At 36.7% G+C, this 18799-nt stretch overlaps 1 protein-coding gene across 1 annotated transcript in view; it reads right to left on the bottom strand.

The window, feature by feature from the left end:
* CTTNBP2 (cortactin binding protein 2) overlaps positions 1–18799 on the bottom strand; it is an 81371-nt gene continuing 62572 nt past the window's right edge. The window contains exons 15-23 of the mRNA XM_027893667.1: positions 17356–17508; positions 16896–17083; positions 12848–13026; positions 9349–9554; positions 8938–9123; positions 7473–7533; positions 6456–6588; positions 4364–4465; positions 1–1569 (exon numbers count right to left, since the gene is read on the bottom strand). Coding sequence (XP_027749468.1) covers positions 1342–1569; positions 4364–4465; positions 6456–6588; positions 7473–7533; positions 8938–9123; positions 9349–9554; positions 12848–13026; positions 16896–17083; positions 17356–17508 — 1436 coding nt within the window. The 3' untranslated portion in view covers positions 1–1341. The remainder of the gene's footprint in view (positions 1570–4363; positions 4466–6455; positions 6589–7472; positions 7534–8937; positions 9124–9348; positions 9555–12847; positions 13027–16895; positions 17084–17355; positions 17509–18799) is intronic.

Below are 18799 nucleotides of genomic sequence, written 5' to 3'. Positions count from 1 at the left end.
TGCCATACAAAACTTTTATTGACATGAGTCTGGGATGACTGTTTTACATACAAAGGTGAAGCATCAGGAAACAGGTAATCCCTTCCTCCTTCAGGCTTAATTTGAGAAAAATGCTCCTTTGGAAATAAAGAGGCATGACCATGTCACTGTCCAAGCTCTCCAAACCATCTCCCAGTAGCCCAGCAGAAGGCATGTAAGTCTGATCTCAAGAAAACTCTGCATTTTCCCCTGCCTGACAGGTGAGGTATCTCGACCGCGCATTTCCACGTTACTACAAATCACAAGGATGTAACTGCAGCTACCACAGGGAGAGGCTGGGGAAATGCGCCCTGCCAGAAACCCTCCCTCATGGGAACATGATCTACACCTCAGCAGCCAGGGGAAAAAGGACAAAGAGTTAATTTTAACTGCAACTCAAGAATCATTTCACAGCAATTACATCTTAAATCCACAATAGAAATGGATAATTACATAGTAACTCATTGCTACTACATTATCTTGGATAATACTGTAGTTAAGCTTTTGCTCACATTCCTTTTCAGTAAAATCTGTTTCAGTAAAACACTGTTATTTCTCAGATGCTTTTAAAACACTAATGAAGTATATAAAAGTTTTTACAGTATACAAGAAAAACTAAGTTAATAAATGATCATATTTTCTTCAATTCTATCAAAGAATAAGAGTCTGAGAAAAATAACTTTTGTTGCATTTTAATTTCTCAATCTCTTTCCTTTTTTAAAAGATAAAAGTTATAAAGGAAATTCATGACATTTTAGATGAAGAGAAGCTTGGGAAAAACAAAATCACAATTCAGCAGGCAGATGATGGGGAAATCAAAGTATTTAATATGGCTTGTAGCTGAAAGCAATCGATCTGCATCTCCAATCATTTTAGTTATTGCCACATTCCATTAACTTTTCATTAAGCAAAGATAAAAACGTCTTTTAAATTCACGAACAATAGCTTTAAGCCATTGTTGTACATATTGTGCAACTCATCTGAATGCAGTTAAACATGTGAAATTAATAGAATATATTTATGTACAGTATATACACAAACAGAATCCTGTGGTAGGTACCCCTGAATATTATCATTTAAATGAGTAATTTTTGTAATAAAAGAAGAAAAAAACCAACCATCTATAGAGGTGGCAAAATGCCCATTTCTTAAGTTTAAATCAGTATAATTTCCAGCTATGTACATAGAAATAAAACTGTGGTCCTGTACAAACTTTACATGACAGGGAAACAGTTTGTTTTTAAAAAATATTTACATATTTGGAATAGAGATTATATGAACACAGAAAATTGTAAGATAGGCAGGTTTGTTTACTGGATTTTTCTATTTGTTCTTTTTGTGCAAATTCCAATTCTCTCTTTTTATGTTATTATCTGCCTCTATTTGCCTTGTATTACTGCTGCTGCTTTTTTTAGTATTCTGAGAAGGCTGGGTGACTTTACTTCTAGGAACAGGAAGAAAAGATTTAACTCTTGAAACACCCAACTCTGTCTTCGATTTACTGTTGCTGCTTTCCACAGTTCGACTGCTGCTGAGAGGACGCATTCCATCCTAGGAATAAAGAAAAAAACATTTTCTGTGTAAATAAGTATTACTGTTTGACCTGAAAAACAACCAACCAATCCACTATACCATCCCCATGGAACTCGTGTTATTCACAATCTTTTGCATTTTAATATGAGAGCTTCGTACTATTTGGTGACCAAACCGTAGCTCTTTTTTCTTCTTTGACTGAAAGGCAACATCGTCAACATCCTAGAAAACCAAAATAAGGCAATGGGGTTTTTGCATTGCCATTGGAAAAGCCTTAAATTTGATTCTCAAATGTCTCAATTTTAGGGATACCATCCAAAAAAAAGTTCTTTCACTACTGTCAAAAAATGACAGTTGCAGCCACAACTAAAGGGAAAAATGGAAATTTATAGTTACAAGCAAAAAAATCAAGTTTACAGCTTGAATAGAGATATTAACTTTTTTTGTACCATCAAGGCCATGAATAACAACATAAGAAAAAAAAAATCAAGAATGGAACTTGAAATGCTAGTTACATAATCTTATACATTGTAATAATAATCTTATAGATTGTAATCCATAGTCTTATAGATTGTTTTCTTCAAGTTAGATTTTAGTGTCTCAAATTACTTATGCTGAGAAGCTCCATTCTTTAAATATGGACCATATTCACTCTTCCCAGATCTACATATCTGAAGTGTCAAAGTTAGCTATGTTTTCACTCTTTGTTCCTCTACAGTCAAGGAGAGAGAAGTTAGTTAGGCCTAAATAACCTTTCATAAGAGAAAGGAGAAACAGGACCTTATCTGTTAATATCAACTGAATCCAGATCTCCCACTGGGCAGCAATATTAAAAAATTTATTTTCACCATCAGCTATTGCTTTTCACATACAGAATGGGGACATGAAAACAATATTCATTCATGGGTCTGATCCTTATTAATCCTTGATTCCATCGATTTGTTTGCATCCTGGATCAAAGATTTTGCACCTCTCATCAGTTTTCTCCTTCACATATTTAAAAACAGTTTTTCTTCCAGCCAATTAAAAAAAATTAATTATGGGTGTTTTGTCCTTTAAGTAATTTGTCCTGTTACCATTGATAAGACCTCCTCTGCTTATGCAGTACTACTTTTGTTACCTACAGGATTCTCTTCATTTTCAGAAAAGGATGCTTTTCTGATCTCAAACCCTTCTTCCTTTCACTAGTCCTGGCAGCTGCATCAGTTCATCATCACTACAACTGCCCCTAAAATTTGACTTCTGCTTTCAAAGGAAAACATGCTCTCCTAAATATAGCAACAAAGCTTGTCATTCTATTAGATCTTTTCCCCTCTGGCAGAAGGTTGGGTCGTGTTTCCTTCATTTGGTCAACATTTCCCCACAAGGATAATTTTTTTTTAATCCTGTATGAAATCTTTTGACCAAGTTCTTCAAAAACGTCCCAGGTAACTAAGCTTGTCTACCTGCAGGTCAATGGAGTTACGCCTTCCATTGCTAGCAGGAATTGTAAAAGGAAAAAATAAAATCACTAGGAAAAATTTACAGTAGGAACAGGTACGTCAGCTGACCTGCCAAGTTATCCAGGCATCACTACTATGTGATTTGGAATGCCTGAAATTTATGTGTTTAGAGAAATATTCAAAAACAGTATACCTACATGTGGATCTGCAAGGTTAATATTGTTTCTGTTAATGGAAACTGCTCCCTGGATTTTAACTAAAATTACAGAAAATATTCTATTTTGAATATTTGGATATGAAGAAACAGAATTGTAAGTGTGGTAATTCATCCAACTTAAAGGTTTTTAATGCTAAGGTGTGCGAATTAAGCTATTTTCAGGGCTATTTCATTGTATCCGCAGAAAACAGTGTCTCCAGAAAACAATTTATCACAGTCAGATTAAGCATCAGGACTGGCCACTAGAAGACCCATATCAAGGGAACACAAAGGGCCTGGTAAGGGAACACAGACCACAGATTCTGCCCTGGGTAAGGTTAATTGAGCTGAGAAGCTCTCTTGATCTTCAAAATCACAAGGAGCAAAAAAGATAAGGGAAAGAAGTTTAACAACAGAGAAAGCGTAATTTTTGCTTTATTATCAAAAGAATGAAAACTGAGCAGGATATGATTTCATCTTCCTATTTAGTAGGGATGTTAGCACCCACAAACAATAATATAAATTTCTGAAAAGATGATGATAGTGGAATTATTAGATCCTCCAATAGAATTCAGCTTATCTTCCCACTCTGAAATTACTCTGAAGTTACTGAAGTTTGTTTATATAAATAATATGGCAAGACAACTGTATGTTTTAACAACTAGCTAGGTAAAAAAAAGGAACTGAATACCCTTAAAAAAATGCTGTTCTTCACATACTCTGGCAACATCATGTCTTCTCAATATTTCTGCCCCAGACAGCTTTGACAGCAGAGGAGTCAGCAATTTTACATCAAGAATTTTATAAGTTTTGCCTTTTACAAACTTACCGAATTACAGTAATTGAAGGGAAACAATGAACCCTGTTTTTATTTCTCTTCATACCTGATGCAAATAACTTATAATGTAAGTGCAATGTCAACAATACTTGGTTTAGGGCTTTACATAAACATAAAACCTGAAGCAAATACATCCATTATTTTAATAGATCTTTAGCTTCTATTAAGACACATGGAAGAAACTTAGCATAGTTTGTCTAGCAAGTTTCCTAAGAATCATGACAGTTTGTTTTTGTAATAAACAGAGCACTAATTCTTAGGATCCAATCAGGAATTCACATTTTGGAGAAACTCAAGGCATCTTCTCTATCCTACTGCAAAGCTCATTTCACCTACCTTTTGTGCTGTTGTTTTACTTGGGTTAGTACCACTTACTGAAAATACAGGAATGTTCTGAGAGTTACTGAACATCAATAACTCATCCTTAGAATCTGCAATCTAAAAAAAGATAAGAAAATGGTTATTCACAGAGGTTATGTTTCAGTTTGACAAATTTTGTAGGCCTGATTTTATTTTCATGGTTTCTGTGCAATGCAATGCATAAATATCCAAAGAAAAAATATCTCTCCTTGAGTGCATTTGTAGGTGGGAGAGATCGACTATTTCAAATTGACTATTATCAGAGGAAGATTAAATATATGTTTCCAGAGTAATTACTATTCCGTGGAGCTTAAGGGCAGTTTTCCATCAAATTTTATCCAGCCCCCAAGGACACCAGAGAAAGAAATGATCTTTTTCTCTTCCTCCTGCCATGTTTTTCCCCTACTATTCTATCAAGCCTTGTGACTACGAAACAACAAGATAGAGCCTGTTCAACCTTGTGTCGTCACTTAAAACGAAGTATTTTATTCTGGGGCAAGATGATCTAATTCAAGTCTGCAACTGCAAAAGTACTCAATCCCAACATAGTGGAGACAGCAGGATCATATTCGAGTGTAAGGGTAAGTTAATGAGCAAGAGTACTTATTCTGATGGCAGCCTGAAATATTATCACACAAAGAAAACATCCAATAGCACCCTTACTTCTGCAAGGCTCTACTAGGCAGCTGCAGAATTAACAGAAATTCCAGCCATGGATGGTTCCACCCATGGTGAGGAAACCGAACAAAAGACATGACATCTATCTCCTTCCTTATCTAACCCACATTTCCTTCAATTGTCATCAACAAGCAATTACACTTTACATGTTATTAAACACAACTTTAAGTTGGTTACCATTTCTTTAGGCACATCTCATTCTTTCAAGGATAGCTACGGTAAATCCCTGCTAACTGACTAGTGATTAGCTTGCCAGCTTGGTCCATGTGACTCATACAACTACTGTAAATACTTTAAGAAAAACAACCCAAAAAACCCACCATAATAAAGAGTTTCATTAAATAAGTTGAACAAAATCTTCCCAAACACAATATTTCTTTTTTAATAAAAACTTGATTGTCTTCTAAGAATAAACAGAATACTTAATAAAGCAAAACTAATGGATTTCCTGTTCAGGAAAATCCTAGAGGATGTCATGCACAGCCTAACTGGACAGTGGCCTAAGACTGAGTCTGTTTAAAAGATTTGGAACAGCTGCTCTGGTGTGAACACAGCCTGCTGTCACAGCCATCTAATTCAGTTGTATTAGAATGAAAGATGGAAAAGAATAAATAGCTTCAGGTATTGATTTGAAGGAAAAGTAAGAGATTCTTCTCTTCAACAGGCCTCCCATAACCAACCACAACCCAGTCCAGTGTAGAAATGGGTGCCCAAATCTACGAGCCCTGCAAGCATACTTCACCCTCTTCTGCCATTGTTAAAGAAGAAGAATTAGGCCAATCCATTCTCTTGTGCTTGGGGCAGCAAACTGCATTTTGCCTACACAGCACAGGAGCTCTGAGCCAGTTCTGTGATGGCCAATAGGATTACACTAAACAAACCAAATGTTCAATACATATTAGGGAAAGTTTTCTGTGTCTTTAAGACTACAAAACAGTTTCCCAGTGGAAGCAATGATAGCATGAAACATAACTCAGGGAACAGAGATTGTTATTGTCAGGAAAGTGGTCACAGCACCAAGCCCGCCAGAGTTCAAGAAGTGTTTGGACAAGGCTGTCAGACACATGGTGTGATTCTGTGCAGGGTCAGGAGCTGAACTCAATGATCCATGTGGGTCCCTTTCAACTCAGCATATTCTATGATTCTATGAACTTGTAAATTTCAGCCTTCACTGCAAAAATTGGTGAAGGTGTAATTTAAAATAGTGTATGTTATACCAGAACACTTACCCTCAAATGTACAATTTATTAGTTGACTTTGGCTTATTCCCAAATAATTTAATAATTTTCTTCAGTTCAAGCAGGGCTTGTATATTAAAAATTCTATTTAAACACGTAACAAACGACTGAATATGATAATGTAGTAAATTATTTAAAAGCTCTGCGTTTACCTTGCTTATATCAGGCTCAGATTTGCTGGAACACATACTCTGAAGTTCCTGCACAAGATCTACTTCATCATCAGACCCAACAGACAGCCTTTGATCCAGATGTAATGTTCTCAGATGATCCTTCCCTGAAGATCTGGTTAAAAAACCCAAACAAACAAATTGAGAGAACATGTAAATTAAGCTACAATACAGAATTTAAAAATATCAATACCTGTAAAACAGTAATTTCTTTCCAAATGACCTTTACTACCACAAACAAAGAACAACATCTAATTAACTGTCAGCAATAGCTGTCAATAGCTGTTTTCTCATAATAGATCCTTCTATACATTCCTTCTCCCCATTTTGAAATTCTAACAAAGGGTTTCTCTGCCTAATATCTTCAAAGACTCCCCTCTTTTTAAGATGGAGCAATCAGTTTTATTCCACTCTCCTTGAATGAATTCCAAACAGTTAAAAAAAAAACTTCTGGCACTCTGGAAGCATAAATATTCTATTTTCTCTGTGCCTGTGAATAAGGCAGAACTGAGGTTTCAGACTGAAGTAAAGTCTCAAATGCAGTTCCCTCTGGCTAATTTGTGCACTTTCTCAGAGAAACTCTGTATCATTTAGACTAAAGCACATGTACTATACCATCTTGAATTGCTATTCAGCAAGCTGAAACAGCCAGAGGAGTTTTTAAAATATAATGCTAGTTGAGAAAAGCATAAGGTCAACTTTCAAGGCAGAGTAAGTGTTGCATAATAGTCTTAAGTCTTAGACTATTCTGTTACATAAAAGGACATGTACTGCTGCAAGGTTTGAATCACAGAAATGGATTCTAAAATTATATCAAAGTACATAAATTTTCCTCTCAGAAAATAAAATTAAAAAGAATTATTTTCTGCAGATGTGGGACCAAAACATTATCAAATACAAACTACCCATCTATTCATTATAATGTGCTGCTTTAAAACACAATGTTATCATCTTTATTTTTTGTTAAGTGTCACAAATAAACCAGAAATTAAAACTTACTTTGTGGTGAGAGAAGCTCTTTTCTTACAGTTTGGTTGCAACACAGTCTTAGATTTTATATCTGCACAAAAGAGAGATTGATTTCTTAGTGTGTTATCACGTGCATTGATTTCTTTATTCTAAAAATATTTAAGTTTGCTTTATGGAGGTAAAATCAAACAATTTATCCTTCCTTGGAAATAGCATTTGATTCTGAGAGTCAGAAATGGAAGGCTGCTAAAATTATTGACCATTCCATTTTTTTACTTATATTCACAGATATTAACTGAATTCCAAGAACAGTTTCAGGTACAAGATACAACATCAACCATTCTACTTCAGGTTATGTTCATTATTTCTTAAATCCTTTTAGCGGGATTAGATAAATTCACAATTCAAACAGAACTGGCAATGAGGACACCAGAGTTGCAGTTCAGAAAAGGCAGACTTCTTTCTGAACAAGGGCTGAAAAAATGAATAGCTCAATTTAACATTGCAAAGTACCAGGCATCAAGTATTCCAGTCTTTCCTCAATCTTCCCTGAGAAGTTGCCTTCATTTTCTGAAAGCAAAGTAAATACTTTGATTTTGTTCCCTAGAAATTCTCCTGTTTGATATGGTATTCAGTTGTAGTATTAAGTTTTCCTCCTAGAAATATGTGTCCTTTAGTAGAATGATGTTGCTTCTGCATATATCCAGACATTATCTCTGTGTAGTAAACTGCTTGTTCTGGCTTATGATCTTAAGGTGGAAAGAATTTTCAAGTGTCAGCCACTAATATAACTTTCACATTTATACACATGCACAGACCCAGTCATATAAAGTCCTCTTTATCAAGCTGCATACTTAAAATGATGTGGAAATTTCTTGAAAAATTCACAGTATCTGTGACTACAAAGAATTTTTTACATTTATTTTTTGCAATTAAAGTGAAAATTTTTTTAAGATTTTTATAATCTTTCTAATAAGACTGAAGAAGGGATGCATGGTCTGAGGATGAATGTATTAATTGATTTTTACTTGAATTCACACAGTAGTAATTACTGTAGAGAAGCTATAAAGGAAGTTGAAGACAACCTAATGAAGTAGGTATACTGTAAATTAGGAGCAGATCTAAGGAGTACCAATAAAGTAATGAAGGTTTCTCTCATCTGGTACTGGGGAAGAGACTGATGCAACATCATTCCCTGCAATACGAGGTGGAACCACTGCTTATTCTTCCACCATCTGAGCCAATGCCTGCCTCATCAGCAGACAACAGGAAGGGCATTAGAACAAACAAACTTAGGACACTTTGCAGTCACAGAGAAATAATTTGGTGGTGGTGGGGGGAAGTAAATAATTTTTTACTGGTGAATGTAAACATGAGTGTCATTTATTTGAGAATTTTTAATTCATGATGTAGGAAGAATGTTTGATTTGCATCTCCACAGCTTAACATTCCTTCCCCTCCCCTTCCAGAACTGAAAATAGAAAGCTTGCTTTACCTTCAGTATTTGTCTCCTGCTTATTCCACGACTGGGAGGACAAATGGCCTGACTTTTTGCGAGGACTTGTGCTCACTTTTCTCCAAGAAGCATTCTCACCTCTTTTCCTACTACAGTTTTTGTAGCTGGAAGCCACGGATAAGGGAAAATTTCCTCCCTTAAAATCTGCTATATAATTATCTAGCTCTGAAAGAAACAGAACAGTGTTAAGAAGAATAGCCTCTTGCAAATGGTTCTTCTTGGACTACCTTATACAACTACTCACTTTAATGACTGTAAATACTTTTAACCCCATGCTTCCCATCAGAACTACAGAAACGTTTTGTGGAAGTTTTAGAAAAGGAACCAAGCAGTTAAAAGCCCCAGTTCAGCAATGTACAGATACTTGTTTTTCAGACAGTTCATTATTACCTGTTCTGGGTAGAGGACAGCCATGCAAAACAGCTTTATTTAGCAAGATACTAAGAGCAGCTTTAACAACGGCCTGTTGCCCTTGGCTAGGGCTTTTTTTGGCTATGGCTTGTCCTGGTAGAGATGTTCTTTTCACAGAGGCTCTGGACAGTATGGCTTCTTGAACTCTGGGAGCTATCACAGCATTCCATAACTTGGACATCCACCTGTAGGCACAAAAACAGCCTCTTAACTTCAGAGACAATTCTCAAACCCCAAGATTTTATACTTCGGGTAACATACCAGATTTTGCATTTTCAAGAAGCATGTATATTTTGGACTTTGTATTGCACCCCATTTCAGAGAGGGACTGATTTTATTTAAGGTAAAGTGTATTTGTTTGTTTTGTATTAAACTATTTGATCTAACTTTCTTTAGGTTGCTTTGGTGCTTTGGCAAACTATTTACCACCTGATGCTTTTCCTCATTCAGGTAAAGATCGTGAAACATCCTTTCCATTTCAAGGCTACAAGAAAGAATGTCCCAGGAAGATGCATGCTTATGTGTGTGTATATATATATATTTAAAAAAAAGTGCATGGAGAGGTTTCCATGCTTGCAGGTATTCACTCCTTGCCTATTTGGTGCCAGCATGGGAAAAAGGAGATATTCACTTATGACTGTCCTCCTTCCAATATTCTTCCACTTCCAAACTTTTTTAGTTTACAAGACATTTCCTATCTGTACAGCAGTCTTGCTCTCACTCTCCTTCTGTTTATCTGATCTATGGTGAACCGTGTTGCCAGGATGCTCCGGATTTTCCAGATTGTCTGGTTTAGAGACTGATTATAAAAATTTGACTCAAAGGGACATGGTTCTTCTAGGATTTTTGCTTCCTAAGAGAGGAATATTACGATATTTTAGCATAGAAGTGAAAAATTTGTGTTAGGGAAAAAAAAGAGTTCTCTGTGAATAAAGGTTAGGAATTTCAGACTTAGGGCTCAGCTCACATCTACAACTGAGACAATCTTTTTTAGATCAAATCCAACTCTTTTTGGTTTTCCTTATACCCTCTCACCAGAGGAAGATGGTAAGATTAAGTCAGATGGTTTTATATTGAAGGTCTGTAAGAAATTACAGGCTATCCTGTTGTGTTCAGCTTTGCAAAAATCCATTCAGAAAAAGTGAAGGCTAAAATATTTTACTTAAGTGGACTGTTTTGTTGGATACATTGATACAGTGAAGCCATCTTATTACCCAAAATATTATGATGACTTTTTTTTTTCATATATTTTTTTAAATTAGAATGCATGAATCATTTGATAGATGTATTTTTTATTGAGCTTTTATGGTAAAAAACCACACTATGAAGTGCTTTTATAAGCTTGATAAAGTTATATTATTTAGAAAAATAATTAGCACAGTTGTTAAAATATGATGTAAAATGCATATTGGAGATATTCCTTGAAACTCCCATTGCATAATGGATGATGTAGACAGTATTAGATATAGCTACAGTTTGCTTCTGTTAGTTGAGTTAAGCTACCAAAATAAACGACTGCTTTTATTTTAGCTGTAAGGAACTCTCTCCCTCAATTTCTGCCTGTGAAAGCTTTTGACATTTTGCAATATTGCTAATATAAATGGTCAGAAATGAACATTGCAAAGAGAAAATTAATTGAGCCCATTCTAATCTAACATTTAAAAGCTGATGGGCTGTGCAATGCCATGCTCCCTAAATAAGATTCCAATCTAGTATTTAAATTCAGTTTTAAGTTTGCACTCATCTTGATAAGTCCCCCATTCTTGGATATAGTTGATACTTAGGAAAGGTATAGCACAGCCCTGCCCCTGCAAAGTGAAAGTCGTTGCTGTTAGAACATCAACTTTAATTCCCTTCAATTCAAAACCAAGAAAAAACCATTTTTCTAATTTTTCTTATTTATTCACTTTACTCACCAAAACATGTGATGCTACATGAAACACATAGCAGGAAACAATTTCCTGTCACGCCTTCTCACTCCCTTCCCTGCTGCTGCTTCTTCCTCTTGCCTCATGCTGACACTGAGCCCAGAACAAACCCAATTTGTAGATAGCTGTCTACTGTCCCAGTGAATTGGACTGACTCAGTGAAGTTTTAATAAATGCAAAAGGCAGCAGAATAGCACAGTGGAGAGAAGGGGCAAGAGGACAGGAGTAGCTTATTAGATTGAAATAACAGCAATCAGTGAGCTGCTAATTAAAAGCTATTTATTGCTAGTTACATGACCACACTGTTAGCCATCAATGCTGCTAAACTAAAAGTGTCCAGTAAGAGCTCACTGGAGCTGTGCTTTTGAATTGTTTATTAGTGGACAAAAACTAAATTAAAATGAGGAGTCAGAGGGAATATGACTACAAGAAAAGACATTTTGGGGTTGTGCTCAAAATAAAGCATTGTGAAACCAGTCAAAGTTACAATAAGGAGAAGTACATGTATAATTAAAGCATCTAAAGAATCGTTTTTCTGTCCTCTATTAATGCCACTGCAATAAGTAAGTGATCAAAACATTTCAGAGGATATGATTTGAGAGGCAGATGGGAGATAGATGCATGGTATACTTTATTCTTTTTTTTAATGTCTCAGCACCCATAAAATTTCAAGTCAGTGTTATATCCACATTTAGACTTTGACAATTACTCTGAAGATTGGATAATCTTCAGACTTCCTTTTTTTTTAAAAAGGAAAGTGAATAAGCAAAATGTATCAAGATCTGCAGACAGAACATGAGATGAGACAACCCCTGCACGTTAAGTGGAGGCCCCTGAAAGAAGGGTCAGCAAGAATTAGAACAAGAGGGAAAGGTCAGAGAAGGAACGGACGTGGTGACTCAGGAGAATACTGTGAAGCCTGGTGAGAAAAGTTGTGTTATATATCCAGAATCCAATATTATTCTCTGAATTCTGAATAAGTTTGAATCTTAATTAGGGGCTTATTACCTATATTATTTGGCTAAATATTACCTAATATTTGGCTATATTTCTAATATAGCCAAACAACATCTAAGTGTGAAATTAATATAAGCTAAAATTCTGTAACTATTTCTTGTATCATTTACTAGCATTTGCAGTTGGAATGTGAGCAGATGTTTATGCAATTGTGGGCTAGAAAAGCCAAATTTTTCCTCATTTTAAAATATTTTCTTATGTTACTGGACATCTAACCATGTGTATAACTAAATATACATATCTGCCTTATTTACTAAGATAATGTATCTGTGAAATTGTATGTATGTTTTAAAATTTTACCAGGTATTTAAAAGAGCGAGAAATCATTCTCCAAGCTTCCTTCATATACAACTTCAAAAGGAGACATTACCAACTTTGCAAGCTCAGAATTCTTGAATCTTGTAACCTCTGTGTCAGAAAATAACTGAAAGATCATAATAAGATTGACTTTGGGAGAAAACACAGCCAATACACATTTGTAGTAAGTATCTAGTTGGCACTGAACAGCCTCAAACAGGAAACTGAAATCTTACTTGACGGTTGTTTGGCTGTGCCCTGGCACCACAGGGCAAGAGAAGAAATGTTTTGGCCCCATAAGTGCTTCAGGTGCTCCTAGACGTGATAAGCAAGAGTTCAGCTGGTGCCAAACAGCAAGAATCCAGTCTATGATCTTGCACACAGGATCACATGGAGGAGGTACTTTGCCTCTGAACTGCAGAGAGAAAAGATGTTTGACATGACATAAGACCAGAGCAGCAAATGCTTTCCTTGAAACCCTGAGGTTTGTGGGGTTTTTAACTCATGTATTTCTATTACAAAAATTAGAAACAGTCAAAAACTGGTCAAACCTTTTTATGGAGTATATTGAAGTCTTGCTGTATTAAAACTTATTTCCCCAACTACACTTTAAAAGATATCACCTTATCAATAAATTGACAAGGTTTTACTTTCTTGTGGGAAACCGGGACACAAATTTTGTTAGCAGTGCTTTTCTAAAATATTTAGGATACCATATCGTATGCAATACATATGATATAAATAAAGCATATGAAAGAACATCCAATCACACTGAACAGGAATATCTTATCCAGACTTACCCAGGAATATCTTATCCAATATGCTCAGTGGATTTCCATATTGATTTTAGATTTAGCAGCAATGAAGGAAAGATGCCTGCTTCTAAGACTTAAATCTTTTAGTATGCCTTGTTACAGACTAATTATTTAATGCCAGAAAAATCTTCTGTTTTCTCTGACCCTGAATTACAGTCTCCATCATTCTAATCCTAGTATTATCCTCTGAAACCGTTTAAATTAAAGGAAGCATCAAAATAGGTAGCAGGGATATATTAATTGGCAGCACTGAAGCCAGAGCTTCTTGACAGAGTCTACAGGTTAAGTTAATGTAGAAAAACATGTTCCTCTATATTGTAATAGTTCCAACTAGGGGAAAAAGAGCTTTTCACCTGAATATATAAATATTAAGGCCCACACAAATTATCAGATTACAGATCTTTGAAATAATCCATTGTTTAAACAGTAAATGTGCTTTCCTTTGGATTTTTAGACCATACTAATCTTCTATTTTTAACTTTGGAATCCACTATTTTAAGTCCCATACCAAATGGAATTTGACTTTGCACATGGCACATGTAAGTACTTAAAAAAAATGTGCTAGCACATTGGGCATTTCAATATTTAATTAGGGAAGATACAGGAAGACACATGGTTTTTTCTCCATATAGCCACCATCTGCATATACGCTTGAGAGAAAATAAACTTAATGAGATTACTACCCAAATTGTGTTCAATTTCAGTCAGAGGTGGGAATCTATTACACTGTCAAATTCTAACCTACGAGACTAAGGATTTCTTTTAAGCATAAAAAATAGCTTGAAAATGACATCTGTTACATGATGCTGTAAGTTCTTGTAGCCAAAGCAGTTTAGCAGAATAAATCTGACCCAAGACTGTGACTGTGTGCAAGTCAGAATACCCCTGGCTTCTGCAATTGTCTGCATTGTGCATTTCTTGGCTCAACTGAAGACAGTCCTTCTCTTTGATCTTGAATGATCTGTGATCAAAGTGTTTCTGTCCTTTTATGAAGAGCCTTAGATCACTAGATATTCTCCACTGTAGGCTTGAGAACACAACCTTTCTCCTCGTGAGGACAGAGAAGAATTCTGCTATATACTTTTATTGCACTGTTCTCTGGTCTATACCTCATTCCAGCACTACAGTCTCCCTACAAGACACCAGCTACAACTGATCCCACTACATGCCAACAAACAGTGACCACCATCCCCATCCTTGGCAAGGATTCTGGTGACCATTCATACTCTCAACCAGACAACCACTTGTGATTCCAGCTTACTGTGCCTCAGGGACTCAGACGTAAATAACTATGCACCTAAAAAACATAATCTAAGAAAAGTAATGTATTAAGAGTTTCATAGATACATTTCACGTGATTCTTTTTTTGTATTCTGTATTCCTCTTCTTCTGATTAAAGAATACCTAGGAATGTTTTTGAATTTCCTCATTTTCATAGCTGAAATGTACAGTTACTGCACACTTCCTCCTCAGGATTTCTTCGAATCAGTAAGCTTTTATAGATGGGAACTGTGGCAAAGGGTACAGGAGATGACATCTGCAAGGATAACTAAGATACATCCAGCTGAACACTCAGAACTGACAGTAGGTCTGTTGTCCCACAACAGGACTCTTTATTACTGATAGTTTTTTCTATTCATAGAACAATCTCCCTTTTTAAGCCTGTTCAAAACTCTGCTGCCAAGATTATTTTCCTTTGCAGCTGTTTTGATTAAACTCCCCCTCCCAATGTCTAACACTGTCTGACTGTCTGCAATAGCTGCTATCACACTGGAATGTTTTTTTTTCCAAATAAGTTTCAAAAGTCCACAGTTCTTCTTTTGCCTATATCTTGCTTTTAAATTTCCAATCTCCATTTATTTGTTAATGTTAGAACAGACTTCCCATCTTTATCCTCTTTTGGATTCTTGTTCCAGATTAAACAGAGCTATTGGCTCAAAACAACTTCCTTAATGATATAATTTACCCCTCTTTTGATTTGAAAATCATGGAAAGTCTTTTTGCTGCTTAAAACTTAGACAAAACACACATATCTTATTTTAGACATAAAATTATTTTAAAAGGGATTTTACACTTGCTGAACTGATTTTATCATGCTTAGAAGTTGAAAAAAATGACTGAAGGATGTTTCATTCTGTGGGTAGGCAAGTAGCTACAGTATAATTATTTGTAGCCAATCAAATGTGTCTATGCTAATCAGCCACGGCGCACACCTTCCTAAAAAGTCAAGCACAAAATTTACAGATGTAAATTTTTATCTTCCCAGAAATGAATGGGCTTCTTTTCTTGAAAAACCTAGTTACCTGCTGAGCTTTTGGCATGTAGTGGGTTTCTGTGGTTAGCTTTTGGTAGCAGGGGAGCTACAGGGGTGGCTTCTCTTAGAAGCTGCTGGAAACTTCCTGTCTGATGGAGCCAATGCCAGCCGGCTCCAGGATGGGCTTCCTGCTGCTGGCCAAGGCCAAGCCCATCAGAAGTGATAGTAACACCTCTGTGATAACATATTTAAGAGCAGAAGGCTGTTGCACAGGTGAAAATTTCCAGCCAGAAAAGAGCAGAGTGAGAACACAGGAACAATACTGCAGACACCAAGGTCAATGCAGAAGGAGGGTCAGGAGGTGCTCCAGGCCCCTGCAGCCCGTGGTGCAGCCCATGGTGGGGCAGCTGTGCCGCTGCAGCCAATGGAGGACCACTGGGGTGCAGAGACCGCCCTGCAGCTCATGGAGGGGCCCATGCTGGAGCAGGTGGATGCATGAAGGAGGCTGTGACCCCATGGGAGGCCCAAAATGGAGCAGGGTCCTGCCAGAGACCTGCAGCCCATGGAGAAGAAGCCCACACTGGAGCAGGTTTTTCCCAGGCAGGACTTTCCCCCTGTGGGGGGCCCACACTGGTACAGCTCATTCGTGAAGGACTGCACCCCATGGAAGAGTGACCCATGGGACAGCAGTTTGGGAAGTACTGTTGCCCGAGGGATGGACTCATGCCAGAGAGGTCCACCAAGGACTGTCTCCTGTGGGAGGGATCCCACGGGATCAGGGGAAGGACTCCTCTCTTTGAGCAGCAGCAGAAACAACAACTGACCATAACCCCCATTCGCCATCCCCCTGCACCACTGGGGGAGAGGAGGGAGAATATGGAAGGAAGGAGGGGTGGGGAAAAGGTGTTTTTAAGATTATTTTACTTCCCACTCTTTTGCTTTGATCCTATAATAAATTTAAGTACTATCCCCACTTTGAGTCTGTTTTGCCTGTGAAGGTAATCAGTAACTCACCTGTCCCAGCTGTTATCTCAACTCATGAATCCTTTGCTGGTTTTTTTTCTCTCCTCTGTCCAGTTGCAGAGGGGAATGAGAGAGTGGTTTTAGTGGGTACCTGGCGTCCCGCCAGGGTCAACCCACTACACAGCATTACCATAATACATATTTCAAGACCTGGTGATGAGCAAAACTGCTGAAGCTGATTCAAGTTCTTACCTTGTTTATAACTTTTCTCCTTAAAATCTTTTGAAGCAAGCCTCGCATTGGTTCCCCATCCCACCTAAGTTGAACCCAACGGAAATGCTGCTGAACCAGCAGGTCAGAGCCATGAAGATGACACTTAGCGATTGTCCCCAGTAAAAAGCAGTTTTCATGAAAGTAAAAAGCACCAGTAACTCCATTTGCTAAAAAGGAAGCACAAAAGCACTTTACTAAAATACTCAAACCTTTGACATGATTTGATATGAAAGCAAGAAGCAGTGACATAGTTAAAAAGAAAAACACCCCAAAACCACAAAACACCATAAATTAGCTTTAAAACATGCTATCTTTGTTAAGAACAACTGTTCGCAATAAAATATAAAACCGAACAAATTACATTTTTTCTCCTGTTCCCTGTTTGTCATACAACTGTACTGTAGTAAAAACATTTCTCCATCTCAAGTACTTTAAATACCTCTTTGAATTGTGCAAGGATTTTCCGAACTCCGATTCTCAAGAGCTGCCAGAAAATCTCCTAGTAATTCAGACAAAGAAGCTCTCTCCAGATTTTCTAAAATCACAATGGTTGCCTTTTTTACAGGAGGCTGTTTGACTGGGATCAGACAAGCTGAAATAGAAAAATCCCATTAATGTCTACTTAGGAAAATTGACTTTTATTTATGTGTACAGTTTTTACTGCTACTAATGCAACAAAAGATTTTTAAAAAAATTCTTTCCTCTTAATAGATTGTTAAGAGGACTCCTCTGAGCAGACAGATTGTATATGTTCAAAACCGAAAGCATAAAATCAAACAACAGAAAGAACATCATACTGTATATTAAGAAAAAAATTGAAATCTATGATTAAAGTAAGTTCCTGAAATAGCTATAATGGGATCTTCACAGATAGGAAAGATTTCAGCACACTGAAAATAAATACAACAAATAAGATAGTAAAGACCTCTGAAAACATTTTTTTCACTTGCTGTAATACATCTTAAACTTTTAACATGTACTCTTTATACCATGTAGTGATAAAAGGTTTCAGAATAGTCCACGTTTATAAGAAACTTAATCATTCTATGAGATTGCCTATTTGTTTGCTACTATTTTCTCTTCAAAACCTTCAATATCTTTTAGAATCCCTCAAATAATCAGAGCTAGTATGAGGCACAAACAGTAGAACCTGAACTTAATAGGCATCAAATAAGGTATATACTTTTTTTTTCACATTTTAGATATTTTCCTTTCATTTTCCTGATTTAAATATATTGTTGCTTAAAGAAGACAGCCTTTGTAAGAGTTCCTGTAACACTAAATCCCAGGTGAACGCTTCTGTAATATATATATATAAAACAAAACACTCATCTTGAGTATATTGTACCTTCCATTGTTTCAGAACCTTTTGAAGGCGGTACTAAAATTGGTCATTAAGGAAACTGACATGTAAAAGTACAAAACTAACAGCATCTGACTGTATCTGACCACTGCTCTTTATTTGCAGTTTCCTGACTATTACTGCCCTGTTTTACTAGGAGGATATAGCTTGAGAGCAGGGAAGATAGGTACTTCCTCTGTGTCTGATAGATCCATTTAGAGAGAGGACAAGTGTTCTCTTAGGAGAGGAAATGCAACAGAACAATGGGCAGAAAAATGAGAGACTCAACCAGCAGCACCATGCTGAAATGCAAGCAGTGAGAATTAAGAGTGTGTTGCTGACACAGAGTACAGCATCCAAAAGAAGCACCTTTCCAAAGAGACACTAGCCAGTAAACAAACCAGACTATTAGAGACATTCTCGCCTGCAAGCCAAACACCAGAGCCTGGCTGACTTCTGACTAAATGCCCTCTTCTCTCCCAGCAGTGTGATGACATTGAAGATGATGTGGGAATAATCACTGGCACAAGCTATCCTCTGA

Source organism: Empidonax traillii, unplaced genomic scaffold (assembly GCF_003031625.1).
Source record: "Empidonax traillii isolate 1590-97213 ecotype Southwest subspecies unplaced genomic scaffold, ASM303162v1 scaffold401:size1000279, whole genome shotgun sequence".
Taxonomy (NCBI): domain Eukaryota; kingdom Metazoa; phylum Chordata; class Aves; order Passeriformes; family Tyrannidae; genus Empidonax; species Empidonax traillii.
This window is presented reverse-complemented; position numbering and strand designations above follow the sequence as displayed.